Source organism: Oncorhynchus mykiss, chromosome 20 (assembly GCF_057628025.1).
Source record: "Oncorhynchus mykiss isolate SJ-2025 chromosome 20, ASM5762802v1, whole genome shotgun sequence".
Classification (NCBI taxonomy): Eukaryota; Metazoa; Chordata; class Actinopteri; order Salmoniformes; family Salmonidae; genus Oncorhynchus; species Oncorhynchus mykiss.
Genome location: NC_143041.1, coordinates 4,795,778 through 4,817,194, shown reverse-complemented (window position 1 = coordinate 4,817,194; position 21,417 = coordinate 4,795,778). Strand labels below are relative to the sequence as shown.

The 21,417-nt window shown below is 41.6% G+C and overlaps 2 protein-coding genes across 4 annotated transcripts in view; one reads left to right on the top strand and one right to left on the bottom strand.

The window, feature by feature from the left end:
- Nucleotides 1-8,316, bottom strand: part of nhlrc2 (NHL repeat containing 2) — a 47,889-nt gene extending 39,573 nt beyond the window's left edge. Inside the window, exons 1-2 of one of the 2 annotated variants that reach the window (XR_016489283.1) lie at nt 7,872-8,088; nt 4,611-4,763 (exon numbers count right to left, since the gene is read on the bottom strand). Coding sequence is in view for 1 of the 2 variants with exons in the window: in XM_021575469.3 (XP_021431144.3) it covers nt 4,611-4,763; nt 7,872-8,088 (370 nt within the window). In the remaining variant the exon portion in view is untranslated. Of the gene's footprint in view, nt 1-4,610; nt 4,764-7,871 lie in introns of both variants that reach the window. The other variant, XM_021575469.3, reaches the window with a different exon arrangement.
- Nucleotides 8,286-21,417, top strand: part of dclre1a (DNA cross-link repair 1A (PSO2 homolog, S. cerevisiae)) — a 35,190-nt gene continuing 22,058 nt past the window's right edge. For both annotated transcript variants that reach the window (XM_036955618.2, XM_036955619.2), the window contains exons 1-6: nt 8,286-9,377; nt 12,244-13,539; nt 16,745-16,878; nt 19,293-19,411; nt 19,830-19,973; nt 21,062-21,207. In XM_036955618.2, the coding sequence (XP_036811513.2) occupies nt 8,912-9,377; nt 12,244-13,539; nt 16,745-16,878; nt 19,293-19,411; nt 19,830-19,973; nt 21,062-21,207 (2,305 nt within the window). In that variant the 5' untranslated portion in view covers nt 8,286-8,911. The remainder of the gene's footprint in view (nt 9,378-12,243; nt 13,540-16,744; nt 16,879-19,292; nt 19,412-19,829; nt 19,974-21,061; nt 21,208-21,417) is intronic.

The window sequence follows — 21,417 nt, the reverse complement described above, 5'->3', positions numbered from 1 at the left end:
AAATCTTACATTTGTCTGTCACAAGTGACCTTATACCTTTAAGGATCATACCTTATGGATGGAACAACATGTAATACATTTGAGATTGTTCCGGTAAGTTCATGAAAGAGCAATGTGGGATAAAGCTTCTAACACAATGTCACTTCACATGTAGTCCAGACCATCAGCCATTCTATCAGCAAGATGATGATGAGATCTCAGTCATCCAATTACTTGTTCTTATGCTTGAGATGAATATATCCAGGGATATAGTCAGCAAAAACTCTGTAGAATGTGAAAAAAAGGCTGGGAAATGGAAGCTTCCAGGCACAGTCATTCCCAAGATCAGCGGCATCTCTGAGTAAGTTAGCTTGTTTGACTCCCTCGTATTTTTATGGCCGCCACTCACTCTGTTGTGGTTTGTGTAATTTAACCGAGATGTCAGAACCACTTTTGCACCTTACAATTCTGACGTGACTTATCCCCTGGGCATGAAACACAGAGGTTTATGTATGGAAAAGACAGACGGAAGTATATTTTTTGCATTCCATCAAACATTAAAATTCATAACCTGAGCAGCTGAAGGTAGTCCAATTATTGCATAGGCCACACAGGCCTACATAGTATTTGGCTAATAAATAAATAAAATGTTTTCGCACAAAAATATTAAAATGGGTCGTTCTTCATGTTTTTGATCTGCATAAGAAATCGAATAAGCAGAAGTCATTTATTTACTTTTTTTGTTTCTCAATCCAATGATTGACAGTCACTGTAGTGGGTCACGTGACCAGTCCAAATTGGCCAATGAGACAGCCACTTCCACAACCGTATGCACTTTAACCTGTAGCCTATGCATATTATTGCATTTTGCACAAATCCAGCCTATACTTTCCAGTGCTTGTAATATCCATTGATTGGCCTTTATTTTTTATTTTGTGTGGTTATGCTGTGTAATGAATCTAATCCCTATATACGGAGTCAGAGATGGCTCGTTTAGAATTTTGCGACAAAACAGACCACAGATGGAAATAATGCACAGAGCAGACTACAAGAAAGACGCAACAGACTCAGATGACAACAACAAAGATGTTTGGTGTGCTTAGGAACAATGCACATAGCAAAGTACAATCGGACTGAAGAAGTGGCATGTGGGAAGTATGGCAGACATCACCACACGGCCAATGTGAGTAATGAGTAGAAGCGAAGGTATAACAACCTACCCACTGACGCAGTGATCCGTGTCTCCAAGGAATTCCAATAGAAATGCAGTCCTGTTACAGACAGCTACAGTATGGATACAGACACCAGTCAAGAGACCATTAAATCATTCTCTATTAGATGGGGGTAACCAGTGTAGCTTCATCAGTCAAGATAACTCTCATGCAATGAATGACCAGTTACAGATCAAATTTCACAAGCGTGTACTTCAATCATGAAGGTGGCAGGAGAATAATTACGCACAGAAGTTGAGGGTAAAGGTCTATACAGTCGTGAGTGGCATGGAGACGCAATAATTGGGAATACTCATTGGGTGACCAAAGTGTGTCGGGGTGGCTCATCCAAGGGACAGTGACAGTGCTGAACATGACAACGGACCCAACTGGAATCATGCACGTACAAAGCCTTCATAAAGTATTCATACCCTTTGACTTATTACACATTTTGTTGTTACAGCCTGAATTCAAAATGTATTACATTTATTATTTTCTCAACCATCTACACATAATAATATGAAAACATGTTTTTAGACATTTTTGAAAATAGCTCAAGTACATAAGTATTCACACTACTGAGGCAATACTTTGTTGAAGCACCTTTGGCAGAAATTTCAGCTGTGAATATTTCTGGGTAAATCTTTAACACCCCAGCCATCCTACAATCTAAGCAAGACGCTCTCAATCTCGCACAAATTATCAAGGAACCTACCAGGTACAACCCTAAATCCGTAACCATGGGCACCCTCTTAGATATTATCCTGACAAACTTCCCCTCTAAATACACCTCTGCTTTTTTCAACCAAGATCTCAGCAATCACTGCCTGCATGTGTAATGGGTCCGCGGTAAAACGACCACCCCTCATCACTGTCAAACACTCTCTGAAACACTTCAGCGAGCAGGCCTTTCTAATTGACCTGGCCAGGGTATCCTGGAAGGATATTAACCTCATCCCATCAGTAGAGGATGCCTGGTTGCTCTTCAAAAGTGCTTTCCTCTCCATCTTAAATAAGCATGCCCCATTCAAAAAATGTAAAACCAGGTACAGATATAGCCCCTAGTTCACCCCAGACTTCACTGCCCTTGACCAGCACAAAAACATCCTGTGGCATTCTGTATTAGCGTCGCATAGCACCCGCGATGTGCAACTTTTCAGGGAAGTCAGGAACCAATATACTCAGTCAGTCAGGAAAGCAAAGGCTAACTTTTTCAAACAGAAATTTGCTTCCTGTATCACTAATTCAAAAAGGTTTTGGGACACTAAAGTCCATGGAGAACAAGAGCACCTCCTCCCAGCTGCCACTGCACTGAGGATAGGAAACACTGTCACCACCGATAAATCTACGATAATCGATAATTTCAATAAGCATTTTTCCACAGCTGGCCATGCTCAGCACCACCTGCAGCAACTTGTCCAAATCCCTGCACTTCTCTTTCACCCAAATCTAGACAGCTGATGTTCTGAAAGAACTGCAAAATCTGGATCCCTACAGATCACCGACCATTTCTTATCCCACCGTACCTTCTCCACTATGCAATCTGGTTTCCGAGCTGGTCATGGATGCACCTCAGCCATGCTCGAGGTCCTAAACGATAAAAGACAGTACTGTGCAGCCGTCTTCATCGACCTGGCCCAGGCTTTCGACTCTTATCAATCACCGCATTCTTATCGGCAGACTCAATAGCATTGGCATCTCAAATGACTCTCGCCTGGTTCACCAACTACTTCTCTGATAGAGTTCAGTGTGTCAAATTGGAGGGCCTATTGTCCGGACCTCTGGCATTCTCTATGGGGGTGCCACAGGGTTATATTCTCAGGCCGACTCTTTCTCTGTATATATCAATGATGTCGCTCTTGCTGCTGGTGATTCTCTGATCCACCTCTACACAGACGACACCATTCTGTATACATCTGGTCCTTCTTTGGACACTGTGCTAACAAACTGCCAAACGAGCTTCAACGCCATACAACACTCCTTCCGTGGCCTCCAACTGCTTTTAAACACTAGTAAAACTAAGTGCATGATCGTCAACTGATTGCTGCCCGCACACTCCCGTCGGACAAGCATCACTGTTCTGGACGGTTCTGACTTAGGTATTTGTAGTTGTCCACATATTCTAGGTGTCTGGTTAGACTGTAAACTCTCCTTCCAGACTCACATTAAGCATCTCCAATCCAAAATTAAATCTAGAATCGGCTTCCTATTTCGCAACAAAGCCTCCTTCACTCATGCCGCCAAACATACCCTTGTAAAACTGACTATCCTACCGATCCTTGACTTCGGCATTTACAAAATAGCCCCCAACACTCTACTCAGCAAACTGGATGTAGTCTATCACAATGCCATCCTTTTTATCACCAGAGAACCATATACATCCCACCACTGCGACCTGTATGCTCTCGTTGGCTGGCCCTCACTACATATCCGTCACCAAACCCACTGGCTCCAGGTCATCTAAGAGTCTTTGCTAGGTAAAGCACCGCCTTATCGCAGCTCACTGGTTACCATAGCAACACCCACCCGTAGCACACGCTCCAGTAGGTATTTTTCACTGGTCATCCCCAAAGCCAACACTTCCTTTGGCTGCCTTTCCTTCCAGTTCTCTGCTGCTAATGACTGGAACGAATTGCAGAAATCTCTGAAGCTGGAGTCTTCTATCTCCCTCTCTAACTTTAAGCATCAGCTGTCAGAGCAGCTTACTGATCACTGTGCCTGTACATAGCTAATCTGTAAATAGCACACCCGACTGCCTCATCCCCATATTATTACTTACCCTTTTGCACCCCAGTATCTCTACTATTGCCTACCTCCCTACATTTACACACACTGTACATAGATTTTTCTAGTTATTTTGTGTTATTGACTGTACGTGTAAAGCCACAGAAAGCCAGTAGCTATGGTGGGAAAATAAATTCCAATCCATCATGGCTTATTATTGTTTAGAAATGTATCACATTATAGCACAAGGGAGTAAGCACAACGTGCTTTGGAACTTGGTCCCAAAAAAATATACAGCCTGTTTAAAGATTCAGTGCCATTAGGAGTTGGTAGCAGTGACATTGCCTAAAAAGCTTGTAATAGCATACCGTGCAAATAGGATAATATTCTAAACTCAATATATGGGGTCATTACTGTGCATTTTAAAAAAGGGGGCAAGAACCAGTGTGTGTGTGTCCGCCAGCAGCAGATGTGAGTGCTGCAGCTGTGCCAAATCATGGCAATCTACTAACATAACTTCAGCACACCCAGTGAAAGTACTCTCATTAATGCAGTAAAGGTCTGACGATGTTTTGGACACATTTGGTACAGATGTGCTTTGTATCCTTAAGTGTCCATGTAGCCTTCGACATGTTTTAATCCTTCTTGATGTAACATGATTTGTGGATTAAAAATGGTGTGTATGTGTGCGTATACCTTTGACAGAGTGCTTTTTCTCCAGCTGATGCAGGTCAGGTAGGATATGGATGCAGTTTATGCAGCAGTAAGTAAAGAAGTCCAACACCACCACTTTACCAGCAAGCTCTCTTGTGAAAGAAAGGGGGCCTTCTGTGTTCAGCCATTCGAGACCTGCAGAAAAATATGCATTACCAAACAGTATCATTACCATTTTACAACCAATGGTATAATGACATTCAGAGCTGTGGATGCAACATTTCATACATGTCAAATATTAATCAAGAAAGAGCCTGTAGTCGCAGCGTTTGCAAACTAGTCGACAGTGAGAGAATGAAAATACAGCAAACATCGTCTTAGACCACATTCTACTTTAGGCTACAATGTTGCAAGAAGAGCTATACCTATATATGTTATATGTTGCTTCATGTCAAAATATGCAGACCATTCAACACTGATTACAAAATAAGCAGCAACTGCCTGCCCGTATACAAGTCGGAAGTTTACATATACTTAGGTTGGAGTCATTAAAACTTGTTTTTCTTTGACTCCACAAATTTCTTGTTAACAAACTTTAGCTTTGACAAGTCGGTTAGGACATCTACTTTGTGCATGACAAGTAATTTTTCCAACAATTGTTTACAGACAATTTATTTCACTTGTAATTCACTGTATCACAATTCCAGTGGGTCAGAAGTTTACATACAATAAGTTGACTGTGCCTTTCAACAGCTTGGAAAATTCCAGAAAATGATGTCATGGCTTTAGAAGCTTCTTGATAGGCTAATTGACATCATTGGAGTCAATTGGAGGTGTACCTGTGGATGTATTTCAAGGCCTACCTTCAAACTCAGTGCATCTTTGCTTGACATCATGAGAAAATCAAAAGAAATCAGCAAAGACCTCAGAAAATAAATTGTAGACCGCCACAATTCTGGTTCATCCTTGGTAGCAATTTCCAAACGCCTGAAGGTACCACGTTCATCAGTACAAACAATAGTACACAAGTATAAACTCCATGTGATCACGCAGCAGTCATACCGCTCAGGAAGGAGACGCGTTCTGTCTCCTAGAGATGAACGTACTTTGGTGCGAAAAGTGCAAATCAATCCCAGAACAACAGCAAAGGACCTTGTGAAGATGCTGGAGGAAACAGGTACAAAAGTACCAATATCCACAGTAAAATGAGTCCTATGTCGACATAACCTGAAAAGCCGCTCAGCAAGGAAGAAGCCACTGCTCCAAAACTGCCATAAAGAGCGAGACTACAGTTTGCAACTGCACATGGGGACAAAGATCAGACTTTTGGAGAAATGTCCTCTGGTCTGATGAAACAAAAATAGAACTGTTTGACCATAATGACCATCGTTATGTTTGGAAGAAAAAGGGGGATGCTTGCAAGCCGAAGAACACCATCCCGACCGTGAAGCACGGGGGTGGCAGCATCATGTTGTGGGGCTGCTTTGCTGCAGGAAGGACTGGTGCACTTTATGAAATAGATTGAGGGAGGAAAATTGTGGATATATTGAAGCAACAGCTCAAGACATCAGTCAGGAAATTAAAGCTTGGTCACAAAGGGGTCTTCCAACTGGACAATGACCCCAAGAATACTTCCAAAGTTGTGGCAAAATGGCTTAAGGACAACAAAGTCAAGGTATTGGAGAGGCCATCACAAAGTCCTGACCTCAAACTTATAGAACATTTGTGGGCAGAACTGAAAAAGCATGTGTGCGCAGAACTGAAAAAGCATGTGTGCGCAAGGAGGCCTACAAACCGGACTCAGTTACACCTGCTCTGTCAGGAGGAATGGGCTAAATTTCACCTAACTTATTGTGGGAAGCTTGTGGAAGGCTACCTGAAACGTTTGACCCAAGTTAAACAATTTAAAGGCAATGCTACCAAATACTAATTGAGTGTATGTAAACTTCTGACCCACTGGGAATGTGATAAAAGAAATAAAAGCTGAAATCATTCCCTCTACTATTATTCTGACACTTCACATTCTTCAAATAATGTGGTGATCCTAACTGACCTAAGACAGGGAATTTTACTAAGATTAAATGTCAGGAATTGTGAAAAACTGAGTTTAAATGTTGTTAGCTAAGGTGTACGTAAACGTCCGACTTCAACTGGACATACAGTACTAGTCAAAAGTTGGACACAACAAAAACAAATGATAGTCCCACTAAGCCCAAACCTGATGGGATGGTGTATCGCTGCAGAACGCTGTGGTAATCATGCTGGTTAAGTGTGCCTTGAATTCTAAATAAATCACTGACAGTGTCACCAGAAAAGCACCCCCACACCATCACACCTCCATGCTTCACGGAGGGAACCACACACGGAGATCATTCGTTCACCTATTCTGCGTCTCGCAAAGACAGCTGTTGGAACCAAAAATCCCAAATTTGGACACATCAGACCAAAATACATTGCTTGTGCTTCGTGGCCCAAGCAAGTCTCTTCGTCTTATTGGTGTCCTTTAGTAGTGGTGTATTTGCAGCAATTTGACCACAAAGGCCTGATTCACACAGTCTCATCTGAACAGTTGATGTTGAGATGTGTCTGTTACTTGAAGCATTTATTTGGGCTGCAATTTCTGAGGCTGGTATCTCTACTGAACTTGTCCTCTGCAACAGAGGTACCTCTGGGTCTTCCTTTCCTGTAGTTGTCCTCAAGAAAGCCAGTTTCATCATAGCACTTCATAGTTTTCGCAACTGCACTTGAAGAAACATTCAAAGTTCTTGAAATTTCCCACATTGACTGACCTTCATGTCTTAAAGTAATGGACTATCAATTCTCTTTGCTTATTTAAGCTGTTCTTGCCATAATATGGACTGGGTCTTTTACCAAACAGGTCCATCTTCTGTGTACCACCCCTACCTTGTCACAACAACTGATTGGCTCAAACACATCAAGGAAAGAAATTCCACAAATGATCTTATAACAAGGCACATCTGTTAATTGAAATGCATTCCAGGTGACTACCTCATGAAGCTGGTTGAGAGAATGCCAAGAGTGTGTAAAGCTTTGATTTGTTTAACACTTTTTTGGTTACTACATGATGCAATGTGTTATTTCATAGTTGTGACGTATTCACAATTAATCTACAATGTTGAAAATAGTCAAATTAAAGAAAACCCCTTGAATGAGTAGGTGTGTCTAAACTTTTTACTTGTGATCTCCACACACACACAATCTTCAGGCTGCGCCAGCCGACGCTCGACAATTCTAATTTGAAATAACACCCAGCTTGCTGTCATTAATGTACATTTTCCTAACCTTCGTCAAAATCGGGAATCCTCAAGTCATCTTTGTCGTCTAGTTTTTTCAAGTACTGGTAGACAAGGTTTTCTTTCTCTTGTTGGTTCGTAGCGTTGTCCAGGGCGTCGTCCAACTGACTCTGGATTGGAAATAAAGCAGAAAGGTTGCACTTGGACGCCATCTTTCCAACCACAATTTCATTGAGTAAAGTCAATGCTACATTCTGCACCAGCATTTTTCAACGGTGACACAATTAGCAATATTTAGTATATGGAATTCAATTCTTTCAAAAAATGGTGCTCTTATTAACATAGGATCTTTTGGATACATGTTTATTTTAAAAGTACATTATATTAAAAAAATAACTGCTAATTGTTTGGAAACTGCTGTTGTATTTCCTAACAACAATACAGACGAGTCCGTGTTCGAGGGTGTCGTCAATAGTTACCACAGCCACAAAGTCATAAACCCCGCCCATTTTCTGTAATGTATCTTCTACAAATATATATAAATATATATATTTTAAACCTAACCTTAGCAGTGTGGTTAACGTTATGCATAACCGTAAGCACAAGTTAAGAACAAAAATGTTTTTTTTGTTTTCATAAATGTTTTGCCATGTTTGACTTTGTGGCTGGGGTAACTAGTGGAAAACCAGGACGAGAGCATCACCGTGATGTATCATGGGTAAATTGTGACTGACTGATGTGCAAATAATATGTAGTAGTTATTCATGATGCAGGGTATAATATAGATCAGAATCGCCCGTAATCGGATACGTTTCATACATTTTTACGAAATAGCTAATTTTAGCATTGCAATGGCTTTAAGTCTGGTTGCTAGAGTTTCTTGTTGACAGGTTATTATTTAGAAAAAAATTCTAACACAATTAGCTGTTTTCGGTTTTGATTTGGTGATTGCAACTTTTCCAAAACGGTATGGAATGTTGTCATCTGACTTTTTGCAGGATGTTACAGAAAAGCGCGGTTAAACAGGCTACATTGTAGCAACAACGAGGTGTTTTAAAACATTGTGTGTCCTTCTCTCTGCTGCTTCAAATGTCAAAGAACGATTTGGAAGATGACATATGGGAATATAAGCCTCTCAAGAAGAAGAAAAGAAAGAACAAAGAGACACCTGAAACTTTTAATGGATCCATGGCTAAGTACAGACAAGCCTCACAATGTTTAACCGAAGGAGAAACGTCTGTCCAAGTGAAGAACACAGTCAGACATGTGAAGCTCACCAAAGTAGCTCCAAATAAAACCCTCGGTGTGAAGGCAAATGAGTCTATTCAAAATAAAGAGGTGGCGCGTAGGACACTTTCAACTCAAAATATCGCCTTTCCACAGTCAACACAAGATAATGATAGTAAACGTACTGCTGGAGGGAACGTGCAACGGGCATCTTCCCCTGGAGGAAGTTACTGTCCGATCTGTCAGATGCCATTCTCTATATTGGTGGTGCAATCGCAAAGATGGCATGTCGCAGAATGTCTTGCCAATCCTGGGGAAGACCGCAAAGGTACAGTATTGTTGTTTCAGGTTGCGACGTGAGACGTTCCTCAATCAAATCAAATGTATTTATATAGCCCTTCGTACATCAGCTGATATCTCAAAGTGCTGTACAGAAACCCAGCCTAAAACCCCAAACAGCAAGCAATGCAGGTGTAGAAGCACGGTGGCTAGGAAAAACTCCCTAGAAAGGCCAAAACCTAGGAAGAAACCTAGAGAGGAACCAGGCTATGAGGGGTGGCCAGTCCTCTTCTGGCTGTGCCGGGTGGAGATTATAACAGAACATGGCCAAGATGTTCAAATGTTCATAAATGACCAGCATGGTCAAATAATAGGTCTGGGACAGGTAGCATGTCCGGTGAACAGGCCAGGATTCCATAGCTGCAGGCAGAACAGTTGAAACTGGAGCAGCGGCACGGCCAGGTGGACTGGTGACAGCAAGGAGTCATCATGCCAGGTAGTCCTGAGGCATGTCCTAGGGCTCAGGTCCCCCGAGAGAGAGAAAGAGAGAATTAGAGAGAGCATACTTAAATTCACACTGGACACCGGATAAGACAGGAGAAGTACTCCAGATAAAACAAACTGACCCTAGCCCCCCAACACATAAACTACTGCAGCATAAATACTGTAGGCTGAGACAGGAGGGGTCAGGAGACACTGGCCCCATCTGATGTTACCCCTGGACAGGGCCAAACAGGAAGAATATAACCCCACCCACTTTGCCAAAGCACAGCCCCCACACCACTAGAAGGATATCTTCAACCACCAACTTACCATCCTGAGACAAGTCCGAGTATAGCCCACAAAGATCTCCGCCACGGCACAACACAAGGGGGGGGCGCCACCCCCCCCCCCCCCCCCCCAAACTGGAACACCTGGATTTTTCTGAAATTCGATAAGCCTACATGAAATGGCTTTATTTGACATTTGTATGTAAAAGTATTGTTTAGAAATAATTAATTGAACAGGAATATTTGTGACATTTTGCCCTTACCCGGCCTCCTTTAGTGCTGCGTTCTTAACCAGGTGGGAATTGACCAGTTGTGAAGTCCTAAATAAATACCTTTTGGATGCATTCACATGCTTCGTAAACAACAGGTGCTGACTAATAGTGAAATGCTTACTTACGGCCCTTCCCAAACAATGCATAATACAATTTATATAAAAGATAATAATTCCAACTCGAGGAATAAATACACAATTAGTAGTGATAGCTTGGCTATATACATGGGGTACCAGTACCGAGTTGATGTGCAGGGGTACAGGGAAATTAAGGTAGATACTGTATATACAAATAGGTAGGGGTAAAGTGACTAGGAAACAGGATATATAATACAGTAGGAGCAGCACATGATAAGTGTGCCTGTGTGTACCTGGTATGTATGTATGTATGTACAGTTGAGGTCAGAAGTTTACATACACATTTACATTTAAACTCAGTTTTTCAAAATTCCTGACATTTAATCTTAGTAAGAATTCCTTAGGTCTTAGGTCAGTTAGGATCACCACTTTTTTTGAAGAATGTCAGAATAATAGTAGAGAAGGATTTATTTCAGCTTTCATTTCTTTCATCACATTCCCAGTGGGTCAGAAGTTTACATACACTCAATTAGTATCTGGTAGCATTGCCTTTACATTGTTTAACTTGGGTTAAGCGTTTCAGGTAGCCTTCGACAAGCTTCCCACAACAAGTTGGGTGAATTTTGGCCCATTCCTCCTGATAGAGCTGGTGTAACTGAGTCAGGTTTGTTGGCCTCCTTGCTCGCACATGCTTTTTCAGTTCTGCCCACAAATTGTCTATAGGGTTGAGGTCAGGACTTTGATGGCCACTCCAATACCTTGACTTTGTCCTTAAGGGCTTGTAAATTAGCAATTGACGCTAAGGTGTATTCGGCGCATGTGACAAAGTTTGATTTGATAGCTAGCTACTCTAGCTCCACTGACAGTGACCTATTTGTTGATGTTTATCAACTCTGGGAATTCATTAATATGTATAAGTAGCCTTTGTCATTCTTCGGAGGTGTAACCTAAACATGCATTTCGTCGTAATAGTGGCAGCAACTTCCTCTGGGGGAGGGTCCTTCAAAGTTATGGTGCATTTTCTACAGAGAAATTGGCATAGTAGGCAATGTAACCAAAGATTGCCCTCCTTTTACTAGTATCATTGCACATCCTTCAAATCACCATTCACTCTGTTGGTAATGCTTACAAATTGAATCATCATTTTAAAAGTAGAGATACCATTCTGGAATTTTGATATGCCCGTATATTATGTTGAATCATATATAAACATTATTCATGATTGTATTTTTCAATATTCATACATTTATGTAAGTTGTTATTGAAATCAAAATACTACTCATTACAGAGGGGTGTGACTTCTCAGAACTATTCATCTGTTTCCCAAAACTAGCTAAATGTTGCGCTGTTGTCTTCGTGGTCAAGCGGTCTGTTAGCAGTGATTCTTCATCCGGTCACTTCTCCATGATGTTTACAAGTGACTTTCTGTTCAACAGACTTTGGACATACATTCTGTTCCCCTTTTCTCTCACAGTAACTTTCCATACACAAAGTTCCTCTTCACCATTCATTTACACATAACATATACATTCATTACGCAGATAACATAATCAATCGTGTCTAATATAGCAACAGGAGTAAGTATATTTCAAGTTATAACCAGACAATTCCAACTTCAATAAATTATTGTATTGAATTTCAGAAAGTTCCAAAAAAGCATTTCCTTTTTTTCTAGTTTCATGATGTCCCATGTCTATTTTAGCATATTACATGCAAATGCCATTCTTAACCATAATCTCATATCCCTTGTAATTCCTAATCCTGCTCTGTCTTTGTCTTTTATGTCATGTGTGCAGAATGTCCCGATGGTGTCCAGTGCTACTCCACAATTCTGAGCCACTACCAGAGATACAGCCACTCCCTGCTTGCCCACAGCCGAGCAACCAATGAGGCGCCCTGCCTCAGCTTGGAGTTGGTAACCAATGGCGGGGCCAATTTAAGCGTGGAGAGCTCACAGGACAGCCAGAGTTCTTCTCCTATTAACAGACACAGTGGAGCTACATCCCCCACAAAGCCAAATGCCCTTCTGCTGCTCCGGTCTCCTGCTCCAGAGGTAATCCGAAAAAAAAAAGGCTGGTCACCCTCAACCAAAGTCTTGAAGTCTACCCTCCAAGACAATAAAACAACAGTATCAAACCCCCATAAGGACAATAGGGGGAGTGAAGGCCTTGAGGGTGGTTTTGTCAAAGCAGAGCCCTCTGCTTCTAGTGATGATGAGATCTCCTATTCCCCCATGTCTGAGTTTCCCCAAGATATAGAAGTTAATGGGACACAACCAAAAAAAGCTCTATTTCCAAGCAGTATGTTGGAAGATGGGGAAAATAATGACTCAATGTTGTTGTTCAGTGATGGAGTCTCAAGTGATAATGAGTTATTTTCCAACCTTGTGGCTCATTCTGAAACAAATGAAGTTGTAGGTTCTCCAGTATTCAGCGACAGCCAGGTGGTATCGATTAGCTCATTAGTGCATAGCAATCACCTACCTAGCTTCTCAAGAGAAGAGCATACAGAGGATTACTGTAATGCCTTCAGTGCTAGGCCTTCACTCCAGTCTCCAAAAAGTATAGTATTAGAAAGCTTACGGGAGAGCCTGTTCAGCCCAAGCAGCAATTGCAGCCTCCATTCCAAAAGCTTGGATCAGTGCCCCACTTACACAAACACGGAGTTGAACATGTCATTACCTCAAATGCCTCCATCTTTCCAAGCTTCCCCCACCCAACATTCTCAGGCAACCATGACAACTAGGAAGGGCAAGGCCTCTGGGCTCAAACAGACAGACATTGGGGTGTTTTTTGGGCTCAAGCCCCTGAAGGACAAAGGGAAGGAGCAAGAGGCTGGGAACGTTTTACCTGGGGTGAGTCTCCATAAGGGACCTGTACTTGAAGAGCGCAAGGGAGGAAAAGAGGACCATGGAGGACGTCAGAGGAAAGGCAGAAGTGCAAATGCCACGGTGACCCCTAAAGTTGGAGTGCGATCAGACGGTGGGAGTACACAGACTCCAAGTGAGGGAGGTAGGAAGAGGTGGAACAGGGGGAGAACCAATGGAGAGCAAAGGGAGTCCAAGCGATGCCCGTTTTATAAAAAGATTCCAGGTGAGTTGGTCAGTGACTAGTGTAAGTAGCATGCAGTGTGCCCTGTGGATGGCTAATTGGTAGAGGTCGACCAAAAAAAGCCGATACGAATTAATCGGCCGATTTAAAAAAAAAATATATATATATTATTATTATTATTATTTTTTTTTTCATTATATACATATTTGTAATAATGACAATTACAACAAGACTGAATGAACAATGAACACTTTTAACTTAATATAATACATCAATAAAATCTATTTGGTCTCAAATAAATAATGAAACATGTTCAATTTAGTTTAAATAATGCAAAAACAAAGTGTTGGAGAAGAAAGAAAAAGTGCAATATGTGCCATGTAAGAAAGATAACGTTTAAGTTCCTTGCTCAGAACATGAGAACATATGAAAGCTGGTGGTTCCTTTTAACATGTCTTCAATATTCCCAGGTAAGAAGTTTTAGGTTGTAGTTATTATAGGACTATTTCTCTCAATACCATTTGTATTTCATATTCCTTTGACTATTTGATGTTCTAATAGGAACTTTATTATTGCCAGCCTAATCTCAGGAGTTGATAGGCTTGAAGCATTGCGAAGAGCTGCTGGCAAATGCAGGAAAGTGCTGTTTGAATGAAGCCTGCTGCTGCCTACCACCGCTCAGTCAGACTGCTCTATCAAATATCAAAACATAGACTTAATTATAATATAATAACACACAGAAATACGAGCCTTAGGTCATTAATATGGTCAAAACCCGGAAACTATCATTTCGAAAACACAACGCTTATTCTTTAAGTGAAATACGTAACCGTCCCGTATTTTATCTAACGGGTGGTATCCATAAGTCTAAATATTGCTGTTACTTTGCACAAGCTTCAATGTTATGTCATAATTACGTAAAATTCTGGCAAATTAGTTCGCAACTAGCCAGGTGGCCCAAACTGTTGCATATAGCCTGACTCTGCGTGTAATGAACGCAAGAGAAGTGACACAATTTCCCTAGTTAATATTGCCTGCTAACATGAATTTCTTTTAACTAAATATGCAGGTTTAAAAAATATATACTTCTGTGTATTGATTTTAAGAAAGTCATTGATGTTTATGGTTAGATACATTCTTCCAACGATTGTTCTTTTTTCGCAAATGCGATTTTGTGAAATCATCCCCAGTTTAGTGAAGTTGGCAGTCTTTGTTAGGAAGAAATAGTCTTCACACAGTTCGCAACGAGCCTGGCGGCCCAAACTACAGCATATACCCTGACTCTGTTGCACAGAACGCAAGAGAAGTGACACAATTTCCCTAGTTAAAAAAAAAATTATGTTAGCAGGCAATAGTAACTACAGTGCCATGCGAAAGTATTAAGCCCCCTTGAACTTTGCGACCTTTTGCCACATTTCAGGCTTCAAACATAAAGATATAAAACTGTATTTTTTTGTGAAGAATCAACAACAAGTGGGACACAATCATGAAGTGGAACGACATTTATTGGATATTTCAAACTTTTTTAACAAATCAAAAACTGAAAAATTGGGCGTGCAAAATGATCTATTATTAACTATTAGTAGGGTCGACCTCTACTAATTGGTAGCAGGAACAACCTCCTGAAATCACTTAACATACTGCTAACAGTGCAGTCGGAGACTGGCGTAGGCTATCCACAGGAAAGTATTATTAAATGTACTTATGGGGGACTTTTTGAAGATAGCCACCCCTAGCACCTTTCCATGAAACATATTGTATTATACCTTAGTCTCCGACTGTAGATGGCTTAGAATACTGCTAGCAATATCAAGATATTCCGGCTAACCCTATGCTACAGTGCAAAAGGCTTAGGCCTACCTGGCTTTAGCGTTTAAGACAAAATACATGTTTAAAAAAGTGCACATTCCAGTCAGCTCTAGGAGAGCTAAATCAAGAGCACCTGGTGGAAATCTACACATTTAAAAGTAATTTAATTTTGCAACATGTTTTTCTCAAGTATGTCTGGAAGTGACTAGCGTCCTTCTCATGGCCTTATTGTCTTAAGCTGTTTTGGAATACTCACACTAACCGTACTATTTGTGATGTAAAATGAGTATATAATATGGATATAGTTAGTATGCCAAAGTTCCCGAATGTCGCACTAAATTTGCCAATATACAAAGTATACAACCAGTGGACACTATTTCCGAGCTTTTAGGGCCCATAATGCAATTCTTTTAAAAAATGGGCGTGGCTTTTTGGATTTGAAGAAAATGACGGAAAATATGCAGACAAAGTCCAACGAGAGCAGATACAAATTCATTGCTTTATCTAATTATGACTAAAGTTAAGAAAATGTTGAGCAATGTAATAAAGTAATGCCTTTTGAAATGAGTTATGTTGGCTGACAATTTGTTACATTAGAGCAGTATGTAACGTTAGTTGGCTACTAATACAACAAACTTGCCAGGCAGTATATTAACTAACTATAACTACTCAACGTTTATTGACTTGATCATTCTTAGCTAAGTGGTATAGTTGTTGTGCATTCAATGGACATTGTTAATTATGGCTATCTACTCCGATTTCAGAGCACACTCGTCTGAGTTTGCCTAAGCGCAGAATAACTGATGAATTTACTGAACGCTTAACACCCGTTGAATATGGCTGGTGTCAGTAAACTTCGGCAAAAAAAGCGTAATTAAATTGTTGCCAGCAGCACAGTTAGTCACCAACGCTGTGGATAACATGAAAACAGCCTAACCAGCTCTACTAGGGTGAGTAAAATGGTCAGAGTGAGGTGTTCTCTCATTTTTTTTTCTGGAAGTAGCTAGCCAACGTTAGCCAGTTAACTTGGGTCTTGACTGCTGTTGAATGCTCAGATCAACCCTACACCACGGCCAGAGCGTCCATTTTGCGCTCTGAACGCTCTGAATTTACAAATGGACCATTTGACAACACTCTGGATTTAGGAACGCCCAGAGCGTACTCTGGCACTCCAGATTGAATGAATTTACGAACACACCCGGAATCGTAAAAAGACTAGTTAGTCATTTGTTAACAAGCTATCAAGAGGTTGGATAGCAACAGCATCAACTTCCGGTAGACAGGCGAAGCGCTAATACGCTCAACTTGAAACAATACCGTTTGTTTATAGTATACTAAAATGAACTAATAGTATGTAGTATATACTTTATGTATGTAGTATACATTGTTAGTATGGGTATTCAAACACAGCTTTATTTTTTTCTCTCTTTTTGCGCAGGCACTAAGTTTGCTGTGGATGCTTTTCAGTATGGGCTGGTTGAGGGCATCACCACTTACTTCCTCACACACTTCCACTCAGACCACTATGGAGGACTGAAGAAGAGCTCTACATTCCATATCTACTGTAACAGAGTAAGGGCACTTCCCAACTAAAACAGATGCAACATGTGGAGCAATGCATGCGGTCAATAAATTAATTTTGATTGCGTCAGGTATCCCAATAGAGAGTTGGGGCCAAGCAGAGACGGCAAGGGTGGCTTGTCACTCCAGTACCTTGCCGTTCACCTTCCCATCCCTGGGCCAGACTCAATTATAAGACTGACTGAAGAGATAAGTCTTCGGTCTTAGCCACTCTCAAATTCATAGACAGAGCTATGGATGCAATGACTGACCATCCATGATACCAACATAATAGTTTTAACTATGTTTTGAGGCTATATAGTATTTGTTTACATTTACTTTGTTTACAAATATTGGACTTAAACAAGCTTATATTATAGGTTCTGATGGGGGTATAATAGTTGAGCTAAGCTCATGGGACATTTAGAAGTTATATTCGTCAAGAATCAATGGGTAGTATATACTGTATCATAAATGTATAAGTTCAAAAATGAATGTAGGAACTGCAGATTGCCCCTTTAAAGGGCAGCTGAACTCACTGATTTCGCCCTGGTTTTTGACCTCCTCATTAAGTAAAACTGGATTTGGGTCTTGGATGTAGGAACTGCAGATTGCCCCTTTAAAGGGCAGCTGAACTCACTGATTTCGCCCTGGTTTTTGACCTCCTCATTAAGTAAAACTGGATTTGGGTCTTGGATGTAGGAACTGCAGATTGCCCCTTTAAAGGGCAGCTGAACTCACTGATTTCGCCCTGGTTTTTGACCTCCTCATTAAGTAAAACTGGATTTGGGTCTTGGATGTAGGAACTGCAGATTGCCCCTTTAAAGGGCAGCTGAACTCACTGATTTCGCCCTGGTTTTTGACGACCTCATTAAGTAAAACTGGATTTGGGTCTTGGATGTAGGAACTGCAGATTGCCCCTTTAAAGGGCAGCTGAACTCACTGATTTCGCCCTGGTTTTTGACCTCCTCATTAAGTAAAACTGGATTTGGGTCTTGGATGTAGGAACTGCAGATTGCCCCTTTAAAGGGCAGCTGAACTCACTGATTTCGCCCTGGTTTTTGACCTCCTCATTAAGTAAAACTGGATTTGGGTCTTGAATGTAGGAACTGCAGATTGCCCCTTTAAAGGGCAGCTGAACTCACTGATTTCGCCCTGGTTTTTGACCTCCTCATTAAGTAAAACTGGATTTGGGTCTTGGATGTAGGAACTGCAGATTGCCCCTTTAAAGGGCAGCTGAACTCACTGATTTCGCCCTGGTTTTTGACCTCCTCATTAAGTAAAACTGGATTTGGGTCTTGGATGTAGGAACTGCAGATTGCCCCTTTAAAGGGCAGCTGAACTCACTGATTTCGCCCTGGTTTTTGACCTCCTCATTAAGTAAAACTGGATTTGGGTCTTGGATGTAGGAACTGCAGATTGCCCCTTTAAAGGGCAGCTGAACTCACTGATTTCGCCCTGGTTTTTGACCTCCTCATTAAGTAAAACTGGATTTGGGTCTTGGATGTAGGAACTGCAGATTGCCCCTTTAAAGGGCAGCTGAACTCACTGATTTCGCCCTGGTTTTTGACCTCCTCATTAAGTAAAACTGGATTTGGGTCTTGAATGTAGGAACTGCAGATTGCCCCTTTAAAGGGCAGCTGAACTCACTGATTTCGCCCTGGTTTTTGACCTCCTCATTAAGTAAAACTGGATTTGGGTCTTGGATGTAGGAACTGCAGATTGCCCCTTTAAAGGGCAGCTGAACTCACTGATTTCGCCCTGGTTTTTGACCTCCTCATTAAGTAAAACTGGATTTGGGTCTTGGATGTAGGAACTGCAGATTGCCCCTTTAAAGGGCAGCTGAACTCACTGATTTCGCCCTGGTTTTTGACCTCCTCATTAAGTAAAACTGGATTTGGGTCTGGGCAGTGGTGGAAAAAGCACCCAAATGTCAAACTTCAGTAAAAGTATAGATACCTTAATAGAAAGTGACTCAAGTAAAAGTCACCCAGAACAATACTACTTGAGTAAAAGTCTAAAAGTATTTGGGTTTTAAATATTCTTAAGTATAAAATGTAAATGTAATTGCTAAAATATACTTAAGTATCAAAAGTAAAATTATAAATCATATCAAATTCCTTATATTAAGCAAACCAGTCGGCACCATTTTTTCATTTTATTTAAAAAAAAGTATTATTATTGACTCGAGTCATTTCAGCTTTCATTTGTGATTAATTTGTAAAATTTTGAAAAACATAATTCCACTTTGACAATATGAGGTATTGTGTGTAGGCTGGTGACAAAACAATCCCAATTTAATTTATTTAAAATTCCGACTGTAACACAACAAAAAGTGGGAAAAGTCCAGGGGTGTGAAGGCACCGTATATGTGGTCCGGCACTGCAGCCCATTTATTGACAGCTCACAGCTGTGCATCTCCCCAGATCACAGGTAACCTGGTGAAGAGTAAGCTGAGGGTGGCTGAGCAGTACGTCCACATCCTGCCCATGAACACCCAGGTCACTGTGGATGGGTTCAAGGTCACACTGCTTGACGCCAGCCAGTGAGTATGAAGAAATCAAATGGCTTTAAATAGTGTGTGAATTGCTGACCCATCTTGCCTCTTCTTCCCTATATTAGTATGAAAAATGTCATATGATGTGAATTCCACTCAGTGTGCGGTGAAACCGCACGGGGCGGCAGGGTAGCCTAGTAGTTAGAGCGTTAGACTAGTAACCGGAAGGTTGCAAGTTCAAACCCCCGAGCTGACAAGGTACAAATCTGTCGTTCTGCCCCTGAACAGGCAGTTAACCCACTGTTCCTATGCCATCATTGAAAATAAGAATTGTTTTTTTTAAACAATTACCATACAGAACCTACCCATTCCTTGCACATCTACTGGTCTTCTTAGGGGGTTGAATTCTATTTGATATTCAGAAATGGTCTTGAGTCGTAATATGTTACTTCCTCTCTGCCCACAGCTGTCCAGGAGCTGCCATGCTGCTGCTGTTCCTTCCTGATGGCCAGACTGTGCTTCACACGGGAGATTTTAGAGCTGACCCTTCTATGGAGGCCTACCACGAGCTGCTGAGCTGCCGAGTCCAGACACTCTACCTGGACACCACGTTCGTTTTTTAAGCTAGGGTTAGGCTAAGGGTAGAGCCATGGTGTGGTCATGAAACTAGGGTTAGAGTTAGAGCTATGGTTAGGGTTGAGCCAGGGTGTTGACATAAAGCCACTGTTAGGGTTAGAGCTATGGTTAGGGTTGAGCCAGGGTGTTGACATAAAGCCACTGTTAGGGTTATGGCTAGGGTCAGGCTTGAGTCGGGGTGTGGTCATGAAACTAGGGTTAGAGCTATGGTTAGGGTTGAGCCGGGCTGTTGACATAAAACCACTGTTAGGGTTATGGCTATGGTTAGGGTTGAGCCAGGCTGTTGACATAAAGCCACTGTTAGGGTTATGGCTATGGTTAGGGTTGAGCCAGGCTGTTGACATAAAGCCACTGTTAGGGTTAGAGCTATGGTTAGGGTTGAGCCAGGCTGTTGACATAAAGCCACTGTTAGGGTTAGAGCTATGGTTAGGGTTGAGCCAGGCTGTTGACATAAAGCCACTGTTAGGGTTAGAGCTATGGTTAGGGTTGAGCCAGGCTGTTGACATAAAGCCACTGTTAGGGTAATGGCTACGGTTAGGGTTGAGCCAGGCTGTTGACATAAAGCCACTGTTAGGGTTATGGCTAGGGTCAGGCTTGAGTCGGGGTGTGGTCATGAAACTAGGGTTAGAGCTATGGTTAGGGTTGAGCCGGGCTGTTGACATAAAACCACTGTTAGGGTTATGGCTATGGTTAGGGTTGAGCCAGGCTGTTGACATAAAGCCACTGTTAGGGTTATGGCTATGGTTAGGGTTGAGCCGGGCTGTTGACATAAAGCCACTGTTAGGGTTATGGCTATGGTTAGGGTTGAGCCGGGGTGTTGACATGAAGCCACTGTTAGGGTTAGAGCTATGGTTAGGGTTGAGTCGGGGTGTGGTCATGAAGATAGGGTTAGAGTTAGAGCTATGGTTAGGGTTGAGCCAGGCTGTTGACATAAAGCCACTGTTAGGGTTATGGCTATGGTTAGGGTTGAGCCGGGGTGTTGACATGAAGCTAGGGTTACGACTCAATTTAACCACTGCTGTTAAACACCTCAAACCCTTTTTCCTCTCTTTCACTCTCTAGCTACTGCAGTCCTGAATACACCTTCCCCACGCAGCAGGAGGTCATAAACCTTGCGGCCAACACAGCCTTCATGTGTGTGACCCTCAACCCTCGCACTCTGGTGGTGTGTGGCTCCTATTCAGTTGGCAAAGAGAAAGTGTTCTTGGGTGAGTGCTGATTTGAGTGTTTGATCACCTTAAAGTAACTTTATTGAGCTACACCAGTGGTCACCAACCTTTTCTGAGTCAAGATTACTTTCACAGTCAAAAAGTAAGCCGGTATCTACCGCTAAGATTGTTTTTGTTGAACCAGATTTTATTTTTACCATGAACCTAATAAAAACCAGTCTGTTGTAATTACGTTTGTGCAATAGGCCT